Below are 15,367 nucleotides of genomic sequence, written 5' to 3'. Positions count from 1 at the left end.
ATTACACCACAGTTATTTGCTTGTTATTACGTGTCTGAACTTTTTGAGCATGGCATTTGCAGCGAGTGATTCCGTGTCGAACAATCAATTACCAATGCTGGCTGCGCAGAGATCTCAATTTCAATGTGCTATTCATTGGACGATACTGTCAAAATATCCATGAAAGAAGATTCTCGATGTTTAAGACGTTCTTTGCTGAAAATATTTATTTTTATGTTTATCATTACTACTTGAGAAATTCGTACGTGCGTATGTTTTCGTAATACGTTGTCGGACACTCAGCAATGAACGTGTTAAAACTCTGAAGCTTCCAAAAGTGTCTCTCTCGTCAAAAACTTGCACTTTGAAGCTTCGTTCACATTACCGTATCGCAAAACTCCAAAAAAAAAATACAGAAAAAAAACACCAATATATTCGAGATGACTGCGCGGTTAGTCCTGCTACGACCACGAGTGACGCATGTTTTCTTTAGTTGGTATAATAATTCTGGATGTAACCTTCCGCGGTGAGCTTCGAACGTCGCTCCGTCGCAAGGGAGTTCTATCGAGTTCCGTCGAACCAAACCGAATCGGTGAAATAGAAAGCCAGCCGAATGAGAGAGAAACGCGAGCAACGTTCGAAGCCGCCCTCTTATTTTACGTATAACCACACCATCACCCACCTGAGAAAAGCTACCAGAACGCCTGGCGCTAATCTTCCGCTGCTTGTTCACAGACGTAAGAAGAAATGTATCAGATACATGGGGGAGGGAGGAGACGGCGACGGCGAAGCGGACGGCGAAGGCGAGGACGATCATTCGGAGGATAACCTCGGCAGCGTGGGCGAAGAAGCAGGTACTCCCGAGGATGACGAGTCCCTGAGCAGTCCCGGAGGTCTATCCGCGTTGTCTAGTCTGGCTAGCCCGTCACTGGTGTTACCGTCGCCCTCGAGCCTGGCCAGCCCGTGTCCCTGTCCTGTGACGCCCCCGGTGCCGCCTCCGCCTCTGTCCAACCCTGGCAGCCAGCCGCACAATCAGCCGGTGCAACCGCCGCCGCCGCACCGTAACCCGGTCGGCACCAATCCTCACGACATTAACAATCCCCTTAGCGTGAACCAACTGACCGGACAGTGTATAAAGAGTGAAGTGGTGTCGGCGCCGTCGGGCACGTCCAACCCGGCGATCAGTGTTACGTAGCCCCGGCCGGAACCACGCGACAAGGCTGTTGCCGGCACCGTTGCGTGTGTCATCGACAACAGGGTCCGTGTACGTGTTGAACAGACGAGGTGCTGGACGATCATGTGGACGATTGTTGTCGCTATCGCGATCTGGGCGAGCACGGCGAGCACGAAGTTGGAATTACCTTTGGAGGTTTTCTTCGTTCGGATCCCCGCGGGAGAGGGATTCGAGTCGCGGGGAATGTTTCAGATGTTCAGGACAGACACACTTTGTATTTGGACTGATTGGATAGAGGGTCGCAAGTCGAAGTTGGAAGAGGATCGTCTTCGATGATGGATGGATGATGAACGATCGATGAGACCGGAAGGAGGTTAACTGAAGATCGTTTTGAAGAGGTAGCGGTCCTCGAGACGTTCGTTCGCCCGAGACTTCGCCCAGGAAGTTCAAGAAAACTGAGGAATATGGAAACGTTTACCCGTGTAACGTACAGGTGTGAACGGAACTGAACGGAACTGAACGGACAATGCGAATAAAATATTGAAGATTTTGAGGAAAATACGATGCAGAAATACTCAGGACCAAGTGTCTGGCTGTAGTCACCCACTCGAGAGAGAAAAGATTGCCAAGTTTGTGTGTTTTGGAGAATAAGAGAATGACAGGAAGAGAGAGAGAGAGAGAGAGAGAGAGAGAGAGAGAGAGAGAGAGAGAGAATGTATGTATGAATGTCTAAAAGAAAGAATGAATGAGATATGGGTAAAAGGAGAATACAGGATGGTGATAAAAGTGCGCGTGACACAGCTTGTAGTCCTTGTTACGTTGTGATGCCAATGACTGAGAGGTCATGTTCCTGTGCCAGGTACTATATTCAATAAAGTAATTATACCGCAGACATATAACTAAAAGTAAAACGAGCAAGCAAAGAAAGAACGAACGAGAAAGATATGCATGTAACTACGTATGCAAGGTAGAATGAAAGAACGACGAAGAGCAGTATGAAAGGAGAGCAAGAGGTATAGATATTGATGATGAGTTGAGAGAGCGAGACAATTTTCTCGTCATTCATTTTATTCGACCTCACCGTATCAAAATACCTATTCTTCTGTACGTAATTTGTTATTTTTTTAAAAGTCTATACACACATACACTGTGCGATTGATTAGCGTATAAGATCTCTTTTCTTTTCTCTTTTTTTTTTTTACCGTAAAATCTCTCTTTTCTATAAATCTACGATTACTTCGCTTTATTTTGTTTTTATCCAACCATCCGTTTTTATAATTTCCGATGAGATCGCGGGAAACAACGCGATTAACAAACGAAAAATTTAAATCTATACTTTAGTTTCTTTTTGTTAATCAATCTCCACTGCATAGTAACGATAATCAATCGTTTAGAGAATTTTAAAAAATCTCAGGAATCTTGACAGCTTGACGATTAACTGAAGATTCTCCTTCGTGAACGATCTGTTTCAGCTTTCGATGAAAATATTAATCTTCTGCGCTCTTTTTAGAGCAATATCAAAATCAAGGAGACAAAGGATACGAAAAAATAATACGTATACGAAGAAATAAAAAATTGAAAAAGGAATAAACACGAGCACAAGCCACTCCACGCTTTCGAGCTGTAAACGATCAAGACAATAACTACGAGACTGTTCTGGCATCGAACGCGTGAACAAGAGCTTCCATTAGAACGTGTCCAAGGAAAGCTTTGTGCTCGACTCCCTGTTCCTTTTTGACGATCGTTCACGATCGAGCTTGAAGAAAACGAACGCACGCGTACCGCAGACACGTTGCATTATTTATCAAGCGTCGTCCTGATCGAGCAAAGATCGTTTCTCCGCTCTTCTCCTTGTCGTTTTATTTTATTTTTCGTTCTTTCTTAATTTTTAATTCTCGATTTCTTCGCGCCACGCGTCAGGTCGCCTCCTCAAAGAGCCGCGAAATTAATCAAACTTGATCCCTCGCTGGAATTTTCTTTTCTGTTTTTTTTTTTTGTTCGTTTTTTATTTTTTTAATTTGTTAAATGAGAAAGATCGAAGATTCCTCTCGAAAATTTTTAAATAAAAAAAAAGAAGCGTTTTGTTAAAGGAAATATCCCTTCGAAATTTTCTGTATGCGTGGATAGTGGAAATTATAAAAATTCATCGATGACTATTCGGTGATTGTGGTTACGGTATGATTAAATGTTTGTTCACGTGGATGGTTGGAGCGACGAGTTCCCGTTGTGCTTCTTTTGTCCCATTATTATTGTAATAACGTGTTTTTACGTGTAATTAAGCGGCAATATCCCGTTGTTGTTGTATAGCGGAACGATTAAAAAAGAAAGAAGAATATTTTAACCGATCATGCGCTCGTTTTTCTGTTTTTTCTCATGGGTTTTTCTTTTTTCTTTTTTCGTGTCATTTCCTTTTTCCTTTCTTTTAATCGAAACTGTTTTGCGTTTCTCTTTGAATCCTCGTTACTGTGAAAACAAACGCGCGAACCGATTCGAGAATTTCGTGTACGTCTCTGCGCACATCGCTATGACATCGTTTTGTATTTCCTGTTTTAACATGGTCATTTTGTTTTTTCGTTGGAGTGTTTCTGTATTGTAATTCGGGATACACCGACGATCGTCGTTATTCATCGCGGCTAGTCGTTGCATAATTTCACATATGATTTTACGTTTACGTACGATCGATTTTATTATTATTATTATTATTATTATTTTCATTTTTCCGACTAATTGGTCGGTCGTATCTCATTGATTATTGTAGTTTACAATAATCGTGAATTAAAAATCCCTTTTCTGTTCATTCAACTTTGCAATCAGCCATTCGAACTTTAATTTAAACAACCTCGATTCAATTTAAATAAATTAACGATTCTTTGAAATTATGAGTATCGAGAAGCCTTTTCAGAATACTTTCATTGCCTCTTTAATCACGTACGCGCTCTGTGATCGTTGAATCCTCGGTGTAATCTCTCCACGCGCATTATACTCGAATACAAAGAGAAAAAAAGGGAAATCAGATGTGAAGAAATACAAGCGTAAAAGAAGGAAACGAAGAAACGAAGCACACGCCGTATAAACAGAAATTTCAGTCCCGGAAAGCTATTAAACACTTGTTTCCTTTTTTTTTCCTCTTTCTTTCTCGTGCGTTTTCGTTAGCGGTGCAGCTCTTGTGTACATAAGATAGAGATACGTTTTTGTAAAGGTGCATTTGTTACGTCGAATGGGACTGTGCAATGGAGGACTGTGACAGAAGAATAAGAAGAGGAAGAAGACGAAGAAGAAGAAAAAGAGGAAGACGACATAGACGAAGAAAAAATAAAAAGCGAAAGATACGTTATGTCCAAGTCGCGCGAGCGTGTGTCTTAGAGAGAAAAATAAGAAGGGAGAGAAAGGGAGAATGGGGATGCATGTGTGTGTACGTGTGCGCAAAACGAAAAGAAACATTAAAAGAAATATTTTTCTTTCCTTCACTATACTTCATTTTTTCTCTCTCTCTCTCTCTCTTTCTCTCTCTCTCTCTCTCTCTCTCTCTCTCGTATATATGTTTTTCTTTATGTATTTCCACGTGTTTCTCTTCTGTTCGATAAAAATCTTGATTGATGAAGCGACCACGATTAATATCTGTAGTACAGCGAGAACGTAAGATAAAAAAAAAAAAGCTTGTAATACGCGTCGACCGATACACATTTAAACTTGAAACGTGCCATAACGACATCATGCCAATATTATAACGATAATACAAATACTTTTTTACGATTTAACATCCGTTTTCGAACCTCTCGAGAAACCTCTGTCAGTCGTGTCCGAAATGATTGTTTCTGCGTTCACTACGGATCTGCGCCTCTTGGTTCTTTCGCCGCGTTTTTACCTCGGCTCACCTCGATCTCTTCTCTTCCTTCATTCGCCTCGATCTCTCTCTCGATCGTGAAACGCCTCTGCACGCGATCCTTGCATTCTAGCGTCACGAATCCTCGAAGGTTCTTCGAGATCCAGCCCACGATCCGGCGACTACCGTGCCTCGCAGACTGATAAATGCTATCTAATGATTCTACGGGCTGATCCGACGTTTTGCATAGTTGAACGAACTATCGTGAGATACACGAATCCTTCTCGAATAATATTTGCAATGAATACGTCATAAAGTTGCTTACAGTGCGGAAGCAATTGATGTTCCTTATTTTAATTTCAAAAATTAATTGATTAATAAATGTACATCGTGTAAGCGATGAAATATAGTAATATGTAACGTAAGTAAACGAAATAAGTGTTGGAAAAATATAGATACATGATTATGTGAATTCTAAGGTAAAAGAAATATCTCACAGAGGATTAACTCTTTATGATTGTGGCAATTTTGAGAACGTGGGTTTTCAAAATTTTACTTTGGAGAAATATTTCTCTGACGAAATTTTTTAGTCAAATGGACATTTAATTAAATCATATATAAACAATTGATTAATGCTTTACTACCAACGTCGTCGATTGCAAAGAGTTATTATCTTCGAAATCCTAGCAAGAAATCCTGTTAGAAATCCTGTTAATCTTCGGCAAAAATCTCCATTCGAAAATAAATCGAAACTCAAATCGCACATCTACATTTCTAATTTCCTAAGCTTTCAAACGTAGTTTCCCCATTTGTAATTCTTCAAGAGTTTCATCCTAAAGTTCTAGCTTTTCGCGCAAAATGAAGAAAGAATAATAATCTCGTACAAGCGATAGCAGTATCCTGTCAATTTTCGTTCTTTTCCAATAATGATTCGGCATTTATCTCGAAGGGCCTGCGTGAAACGGAACACCGAGAGACCGACAGAATCGGAAGCTAGAGAGCAATGTGAATCGCATGGTCGAGGTGCGATCGAACGGAGACGAGGCTTTAAAAACGAGCGGGTACGGGCAAGGACGACCAGCGGTTCACGGAACGATCGCGAGAAAGGGATAGAGAGAAAAAGCGAGCGAGAAAAGGACTACCGATTGTACTGACAGACGTTAGCCACAAAGAAAAAGACTCGTTAAATCCGTGCGATGTATTATTCCGTGTGTATATCGCGTGTAATGTGTGCGTGCGCGCGTGCATGAGACGATAACTGATGTGCGCGAAAAACCGAGTTGCGAGGGCAGAGATCATCCCACGAACAAAGATGCTCGTTTCCACGTCGGATAGACATGCATTTAAACGCATTTCCTCTCCCCGTCTCAACGAGAGAGAATTATCCTTCTAACTGTGACAGAATGTCCTGGCTACTGTACATCTCACGCGAGGATTCGTTAGTCACGCGACGATAGTTCAGTTTACCTGGCGACACCATAAATAATCCGATCGAGAAATATCCGTGAATACATATTGCATGATCACAACTGTGTTCATCGTACGCGAACGAATCCTCTGAAAATCCTCCGCCTCGGAGGCCAGGACGATCATTTTCGACAAGTCAAAAACCCAACCCACCAGAGTCTATCATTCATTCGAGTCTATCGTTCATTCGGGTTCTGCCTGCGAAACTCGGCGTTAAAATTCACTTTGCGAGGAACGAGACGACGTCACGAGGGGGCCGTCGTGGCCTCCAACGAGTGGTCAGGGATAAGGAAGCTATTCCTCATGATAATCTTTTAGAATAAGTGAGAATAAGAATAAATGAGAAGGAAAGGATTTGGGGAGACGATTTTGACGATTGGAACGGAAGAATCATAGACAAAAGCGTGGCAGATGTGGAGTAGCTTCCGGGATCCGCTAACAAACACGGCCTACAGACCACGTGAGAAACGTCATGCGAAAAGTCACTCGGGAAACGCCCTAACCGTGGCCGATTATGAATCGTGACTCGTCTCTTTTCACGGTGAGAAAAGGGAAGGGGATTCAGGACGCGCGGTTAGGCTCGTCTCGCTTCGAGGAGTGCTTGTAAAATATTGTAAAGTATCACAGACAGTTTTCAGCTGCGTTGTACAGTGTTTTCTAAGTATCTAGTTTATATAGCGTGTAATTGAAGAGAATACATTGTATTTACATTAAATAAGTGATCTGTATCAAATTCATTCTCGTATAGCTTGTACTCCTACTCATTGTAGATGCTAAAAGTGATTTGTGTCATAAAGAAACCTATAAATAAAATTAGCAATTTGAGAATGTTGTTGACCGCATCGATTTATTATCTGTTTCTCTTTCTTTCTTTCTTTCCACCTCTGCTTGCCCGTTCTTCACGTTCGAAATCGATACGATAATGAAATTCAAGAAATTTTGACTCACTTGGATACGAGTTAGAATTCTGAGAGTATCCAAGTATGTTATTATTCGTTACGCTTCTGATCGAGGCTGAGTTTCATAATAATGACGAACAGTTCAATTGATTCTCGAACAAAGGACCGGTTTAAAATACGTAACAGGGTACAATTTTGCTACAGCTGGTAGGAAATCAAGAGACGAAAGTTAAATAAAAAGTATTAGTCTCCTGAGGGTTCGTTTTTCTTCGACAAATACCTCGTCATCGTTTTACATTAATTATCGTTCGATGCTTTCCTAACTACTACTTTCAATTACCGAGTTAATAAATAAGGCGTCAATCAATTTAGTTTATTCGAAATATAACATCTTCCAAACATAAATGAATTCAAAACATTTGGATGACATACCGATGCATTGTTACAATACAACATCCGAACCAAATTTCTCATTTGAAACGGGACAAAGATAAGTAATTCTGATCACTGGATACACTTGGGCGGACATTGCGTCTTCGCGTCCGAGAAGAAGTACAAACTCAGCACGTTCACGGCGTTTAAGGTGTACACATTCGGCGTTTTCAAGTTGCAATTGGTTACAAACACCTTGGCCATCTTCATAATACTCTCACACTTCATCACGCAAGCCGCGCCGTCAAAGCTAGGTCTACCTTGGTCATTTCTGGCGCAAGGATCAAACAGGTAAAACTTGCCGTAATGCTGCATCACAGCGACTGCCATGTTATTCGTGTGAAGAATGCCAGCGCAGTTCGATCGGAAGAACATGGCCAAAGATTCGGACAAATCGAAGGTGTGGAGCAATCCAGCTGCAGTGTGATTGTGAATGTGTATCGTGGCTCTAAAATCGCCAACGATGAAGACGGTTAGCAATTCGCTGGGAGATAAAGTCCTGTTGCCTGAGAGAGTGGCACGTACGCTGTCCGAGTGCAACAGATCTCCGTATCTCAAAATTGCGTCGATCAATTCAGGCGTCCAAGTAGAAGGCACGTGAAGGAGACCGACCACGATAGCCACGGCAGCGATCGCCGTACTTTGAAATCCTCTTGTGTTTGTGCGCCAAATTCTATGATGCATGTGCAGGGTACCAAGAAGGATGCTAAGTTCTTCGTTCACGATGTTATACTCCGTGATTGTCTCCACGTCCAATGTGGTGTTCTTCTTCGCTCCTACCATCGGTATGACAGGGATCGGTGGAGCTGTGCAATCGAAATAAGGTCTAAAACCAGCTGGACAAGGCAAAGGTTCGATCATGGCGGTCCTGATAATAACTCGGCAAATCTCGTATCGTCCGTATTTCTCCTGCTCGTCGATATTAGCGAACAAAACTTCGTAAAGCGGTTCCAGACAGGCGAACCACATGACGCAAGAGGTTCCATAGAAGTCTGGCAAGCCTTGGTCGCTTCGTGCCAGGGGATCGTACATAAAATAAACGCCCATGTCTTTCCAAATGGCTACTGCTCCACGATCAGTGACCAAAATTCCGGCACGGTTCTTCTCGAAAAATAAAGGAATACCTTGTTCAAGGAGAATCGGTGGCGGTGGTGGAGCTCGAATCCTTTCAGGTCTTCTGGTCCTCGCTCTTCTGGTCCTTGCTCGTTTCGCTCGTTTCGCTTTCTTCTTCTTCTTGTCCTCGGGATCTGGCGGGGCAATCGCGACTATACCAGCCACGGTTCCTGACTCTATGTCGGCAGTTAAGATATTAACTCCTACGTAGAACACTCTGATAATGTCTTTCGGCTTCACGCGAACTATCGTTGGTTTCGCTTTCTGCGTCTCCCTATGGACATTGGTACCAATGGCTAGGATCTCATCCATGGTCTTCTTCGTCCAAGTAACTGGATTCTTCACTACAGACATTCCAAGAGCGACGACGCAATTCGCGGCTCCCTGTTTGTTTCTCAGTTGTTCGGGGAAGATCTCATCACCCTGATGATAGTGTCCTCTTAAGATCGCTCGAGCTTCGCCACGAACTCTTCTGTAGGCGTTCAAAGGTGGCAGATTCGAAGGACGAACAGCAGAACTGGGGTCGAACTTCCATGGTGGAAGCTTGTTCAAATTCACTATGTCAATGGCAATCATTTCGTAATCTCCTTCGTTGCCTAAAAAGTCCTGAAGGTACTCTATAAGAGTAGCGATATTGGTAAAACGCAAGATCTTCGGCTTCACTAACGTTTCCCCGCCTGTGGTAGTCGCCCAATCTGGTATCAGAGCGTAGTAATCATTGTTAAATTTCCAAACAGCGATATTTCTATTTGGACTGATGGTCAGTGCGCCCGAGTTGTATCTAGAAAAGAAATTAGTTATCCCGGTCTTCAAGTCCTGGACTTTAGGTGGTTTGGCTGTTAGACTTCCAGCCTCGACGCAATCTTTGATACTCAAATTGATTCGACGAGTCGAAAGGAAGAACTCCGTCATAATATCGTTGATCCTCGGAATGGTACCCTCTCCAAGTCTCTCTACGCATTTCGAATGTAGCTTATCTCCGGTCACTATAACCTCATCCAGCACAGCTTGCGTCCAATACCTAGGTTCGTATACTTTCGCGAACACGATAGCCATCACGGCAATAGCAGCTGTCTGATTATTTCGATTGACTTTCTCGAACTTCATGTCGTCCATAGCAACCGTGCCATCGATGCTCCATACACCTTCTGTCATTTTCGGGAAGTTGTACCATGGATTGTCACCGGAACTGGGCTTCGCTGGACGTTCCCCTTCAGCCACACGTGTTTCGTAAGCGTTGTCCAAATTAACCACGTCCATATTGAAATCCTCGCCGGTGGCGACTGCTGTAATCGCGTTGGCTAGCGATTCGATGTCAGTGAACCACATTACAGCAGCTGCACCATCTTTCTCTCGAGGCTCTCCTCGACTGTCTCTTCCCTTGGGATCCACCGTGAAGAACACGTCACCTTCCCTCCAAACAGGCATCATTACGTGATCTTGCCTAAATATCCCCATAACGTTCGTTTCAAAGAAAGTGTTCAGCTGTGACTGCAAATCAGTCATCTTGCCAGTGATAGCTTCTTCCTCGAGATCAACGTATATTCTATTTACTCCAACGGCGAAATCTTCGCTAATTTCGCTGGGGATTAGGTAAGGCCTTGGTGTCTCTTCTTCCTCTGCTTCTGGAAGATTCTCCAAATTGTCTGCAGTAATCTTATCACCTATTTTAAGTATATCGTCCACTACTTCTCTGTACCATAAATGAGGATTATATAGTTTGGTCATTCCCAAAGCCGCCAAGGCACTTCCAGCCTGCTGTTTGTCCCTCGTATTTTTCTTAAACATCACCTCGTTACCTTGGTTAAAGCTTCCCAATAAAATAGCCCCATTCTCGCCCATGTTCAAGTAATTGTTCAAATCAGGCTTCACCGGGATCTGTTTATCCGCTTCGATTTCCTCCTCGCTCATTTCTTGACCGATAGAAATAACCTTCATACTATGAATGGAGAATTCGTTGCTGGTCTCTGGATCCTGACCTGCATTCGTTTCGATTATACTGGCCAAGACAGACAGGTCTAAAGTTCGAATTACACAGGCTGCAGTTGCTTCCTCTTCGTCCACCAACCATAAACCCTCCTTGTTTCGAGGATTAGCATCGAAACAGTAGTACACGTTCTGTGGTACCATTTCGTCCTTTTCTTTAACTTCTTCCTCGACCTTCCACACCGCCACGTGTAAGTTCTTCAACTCGACGATTCCATATTGATGCTCTTCGAAAAATTGCTTCAAAGCGGTGACCAAATTTGGGATATCGCTGTCAGACGGCGAAGTCACGTCTCCGGTAATAGTCCCTTCCTCCACGTCGATCTTCACCTTTCTGTTTTTGAAGTATAAATTCTTCTTCAAGTTCGAAACGAAGAAATATTGTTCAACGTCCTCGCCAACTTCCACGATTGGATTACACCAATTGTAATAAGCGTCTCCTTCTCTAACTATGGTATCAATAGTCTCGTCAGACCATTTCGGCGGCGGTGTTTCTCTAGCACTAATTAAAGCTATCACCGGAATGGCCAGTCCCTGAATTCCCCGACTATCGTCCTCGAATTCTTCGTCCTCGTTCGATATAGTTCCTTGAAGAACCCACGTTTCTCCTGCTGTTCCTGGCTGGAAATCGTACCAAGGTCTGGTCCCAGGAACATCGTCAGGAATCGTGATGTGTCTGATGGTGAAACGATCGTTCTTCTTCGCGTGTTCCAAGTTTTTCATGAACAAGCCAGCCAACGCGTCGGTATTGGGGAATCTTATCACGCAACAGTTCCCCTTTCTTCTTTGAGAATTCTCAGCCTTGGCGCCTTTTCCACCCTTTTCATCTCGAATTCTCACTCCAACCATATCACACTGACGAGGATCGAACATGTAGAAACAATCGTCCTTACTCCAAACCGCCACGGACATGGAAGAAGATTCGATCACTCCTTCCTTATTAACCAGGAAGAATTCTTCCAAAGCCTGTTTCAGATTCAACACAGTCGGTATCTTCGAAGAGATCGTTCCAGTGACTGTAATTAAATCCACGTCTATAACCAACTTTCTATCTTCGACCTCGATTTTTACATCGTTCAAGTCAGGAGCCGTCATGTTTTTCATCATTGGTTTAGCAGACTTCACTTCAGCATACAGAGCATCGCCCAACTCCAATATTTCGTCCAACTTCGGTCTCAGCCAAGTTTTCACAGGATGAACCTTCTTCATAGCGATAGCCAGAACACAGTTCGTTACGTTCTGAGCTCCTTTCCCCTTGTACATTTCGCTGTGCTCGTGAGTCAATCCGTGAAGAATCGCCATTTGACCAGGAAGTTCCCTGAACGTCGATGGCACGTTCACGTGCATATCGTCGTACGTGTAACCAGTATCAAATTTATTTTGATCTATCAAAGGATCCGTTGCGAAACGCTTATCGATGCTATAATTCGAAATGGTGATTTGCAACGGTTCCCTGTGAATTTTCGCTGCTTTAACAACATGCTTCTTCTCCCCCTTTGGTGCCGGTTTAGTACAATCCATTTTATTCTCATCGATGTCGACTGGATTGATAGTTCGTAGAACGCTTTTGTCGACAGTCAGACGTGCGCTGCTTGGTAAACGATCGATGTATCCGCCACCTACTTCGGTGACCTTTAATATGGTCACCTTATCCATGCAATATCTGGAGTCGTATTTCCGGTCCATGTTCTTCAGAAAATGGTCGCGAATGTCGTTCAGACATTTGAATCTCATGACACAGGCTACACCATCCGGATGGTGTACACCGTCTTCGTCACAAGGTGCTGGATCGAAGAAAAGGAAACCAATTTCAGGATGACGCCACATGGCTGCGGAAGTTCCTTGCGCAGTGATCACTCCAGCATCGTTATTCTGGAAGAATTTTTGCAGTCCATCGGCAAAATCTGGACAGCCTACGGTTTCACTAAATAAGTTCCCGTAAATCCCTGTTTCTTCCGCACAAATTAGAACTTTGTAATTGGAGATGTAGAACTCTGGATAGACCAGGCTGGTTTTCATATATTCGTTCTCCTTTACATGATTTCTCATTACGCTGGTACGAAACACTTTGTCTCCGTATTCTAATATTTGATCCACGTATTCCTTCACCCATTCTTTTGGTTCGAATAAGCGGCCATAGACGATGGCTACGATGGATGCCGGAGCTCCTTGACGACCGCGGCTTCTATATTTGAAGTGGCGATCGTTCATCGCGTAGGAACCGCGAAGGATCGCCGAATTCGGCGTCAGAACACGAAATTTGTGCCATCGTTTGCCAAGATCGAAACGTGCTGCCTTTTTCTTTTTTGGAAGAGCGTCACCCTCGCCAGATGTCCCCGGACCACTCGTCATCTCCACTTTCTTACTCGCCGTATCCGTCATATTCCGTTTCTGAATTTATTTTATTCAGATGGCTCTTGAAGCAAACTTCTTCTTATCGTTGAGAAAGATATTTGTGATTTATTGAAATTTTTAACAGTATATCTCTTTATGCTATTTTGTATAATTTGTGCTTGAGATTCAAGGAAGAACGCGTCATGTCCGTTCTGTTTCCAAATTTATATTGTATTATAATATTTAAAAAGATAGTTCCCTTTTTACTTTTTAAGAAGTATTTGTTGAAATTTTTATGACAATTTTGTCTATGCTCTTTCTAACTAATTTAGTAGAGAAGAGGAAAGATGGTTACTTGCCTGATACCACTTTAAATAAAACCAATTTTAATATAAATTTTGAAAAATGTTCACCTTTAACAAATCAGGATGAACCGAGTTTTTTTTGTAAATTTTTACTTGCTAATTTTCCTTGTACATGTCTAAAGAATTACTGTCACGAAGAAGGTGAATGAAGAAGGGGATGAAAATCGAAATTGATATCGATACGATGACGTGAACATTGACAACAACATTATTCATATTTTTTGATTTTAATTCCTATTACTAGTAGCGCTGCGATGCAAAACCTGCCTAAATCGATATGGTAGGATATGGTAGAACATGAAAATGCTAAAGGGGTCAGGCACAGACAAGATATATGAACAGACTAAGCATCTTATGAGATTTTATATCCCATACTCTGGCATAATAAAAAAGTCACTCCACTCTTAAACAACGGCGAATTGGAGAATTACATCAAATAAAACGATCGAAGTTGATCGAGTAATGAATGCGCCAGAAATATGATTTCTGAAATCCATTAAAGTATTGCCAAATTTTCAATACCGAAATTTGAAGCTGATAACCAACCGAAATCATTCTACTATATAAACATATAAACGCAGTGATAAGGAGTGCTGAAAAAGAAAACCTAACACAGTAACCAAAAGAGCTACTGACAAAGAAAATCTAAAACAATAGCCAGAAGGGCCACTGAAAAAGAAATCGCGATTCAGTAGCCAGAAGAGCTATTAAAAGAACATTTCCTATTCAATACAATAACCAGAAGGGCTATTGTCAAATCTATATTCGACATAAATCCGAACAACAAACCGTATTTTGTTTCGCAACACTAATTCACTAGCATAATTGTAAAACAGGAAATTTTCAAAATCAAACGCGAAGAATGCTTCGTCATATTTAAAACTCCCGAAAGTAAGCACGCAACGCTATCAATTTATGCACTCGTGTTAGAAATACGCAACACTAATTGCGACGCGTCCAGTGCAACCAGTGCATGATGGAAGTTGCTGATGAATGATCATCTCTGTACAGCTTTTGTAGCTGTATCAGGTGATCTAGGAGCAGGAACAGCCTTCCACGAATCCAGTGGAAGAATTTGGGCATTTCGTAAACGCTACTTCATAAACGAAACGCGATCATTCATTATCGCAACACTAACAATTAAAGGAAAATCGCGATGGAATAATGTCGCAACACTATAAGAATAAAAGTAATTGGAAATCGCGATGAAATAATGTCGCAACACTATAAGAATAAAAGTAATTGGAAATCGCGATGAAATAATGTCGCAACACTAACTCTAAAATCAAACTGAATGAAAATTATTACTAACAGAAGATTACTATAAAAGTTATTGTACGAAAAAAAGCTACCTCAAATATTCTAACACTATGAAAGTAATTAAAAACAAGGACTCTATAATTTAATTTAAGACAATAGGAAGCAAAATAAATTTTACTATATATAGCACTAATTGTAAGACGACTACAAAAATTTAAATCAAAATTGCAAAAAACAATCGCGGTATCATGATTCGCAACTCTAAAAAAAACACGATTATCATTTCTTCGCAACTCTAATTTAAACCGTAATTAATTTTTCGCAACGCTAACAAGGAAAACCGCGATTTGCCCAAAAAGATGTTGAACGATGATGAAGAAGAAAAAAAAATACAACTACAAATACTAAAAGAGCATAGTGACAAAGTAGTAACGAGAATGACCTCCCATGCTCTGGAATCATTTAAATGATCCAGAGGATGAGAAGCCATTTGTTGTGACCCTCTTCGTGGCAGTTTGCCGGGCCTCTTCGGCTT

At 41.9% G+C, this 15,367-nt stretch overlaps 2 protein-coding genes across 6 annotated transcripts in view; one reads left to right on the top strand and one right to left on the bottom strand.

Moving 5' to 3' along the window:
• LOC122527574 overlaps positions 1-7,271 on the top strand; it is a 42,020-nt gene extending 34,749 nt beyond the window's left edge. For 2 of the 5 annotated variants that reach the window (XM_043651871.1, XM_043651870.1), the window contains exon 10: positions 715-7,271. In XM_043651871.1, the coding sequence (XP_043507806.1) occupies positions 715-1,174 (460 nt within the window). In that variant the 3' untranslated portion in view covers positions 1,175-7,271. The remainder of the gene's footprint in view (positions 1-714) is intronic. The other 3 variants (XM_043651873.1, XM_043651872.1, XM_043651875.1) reach the window with 2 other exon arrangements.
• Positions 7,272-7,745: 474 nt separating this feature from the next.
• On the bottom strand, positions 7,746-13,255 carry LOC122527573. The gene has a single exon (XM_043651869.1). The coding sequence runs from the start codon at positions 13,253-13,255 to the stop codon at positions 7,847-7,849; it is 5,409 nt and encodes a 1,802-aa protein (XP_043507804.1). The 3' UTR covers positions 7,746-7,846.
• Positions 13,256-15,367: the final 2,112 nt, after the last annotated feature.

Source organism: Frieseomelitta varia, unplaced genomic scaffold (genome assembly GCF_011392965.1).
Source record: "Frieseomelitta varia isolate USP_RPSP 00005682 unplaced genomic scaffold, Fvar_1.2 scaffold_227, whole genome shotgun sequence".
Taxonomy (NCBI): Eukaryota; Metazoa; Arthropoda; class Insecta; order Hymenoptera; family Apidae; genus Frieseomelitta; species Frieseomelitta varia.
Note: the sequence above shows the minus strand (reverse complement) of the source record. Positions and strands in the feature narration are given on the sequence as shown.

Bases quoted from the DNA above. Each gene is read 5' to 3' on its own strand.
- LOC122527573 (XM_043651869.1), bottom strand. From the start codon at position 13,255: ATGACGGATACGGCGAGTAAGAAAGTGGAGATGACGAGTGGTCCGGGG.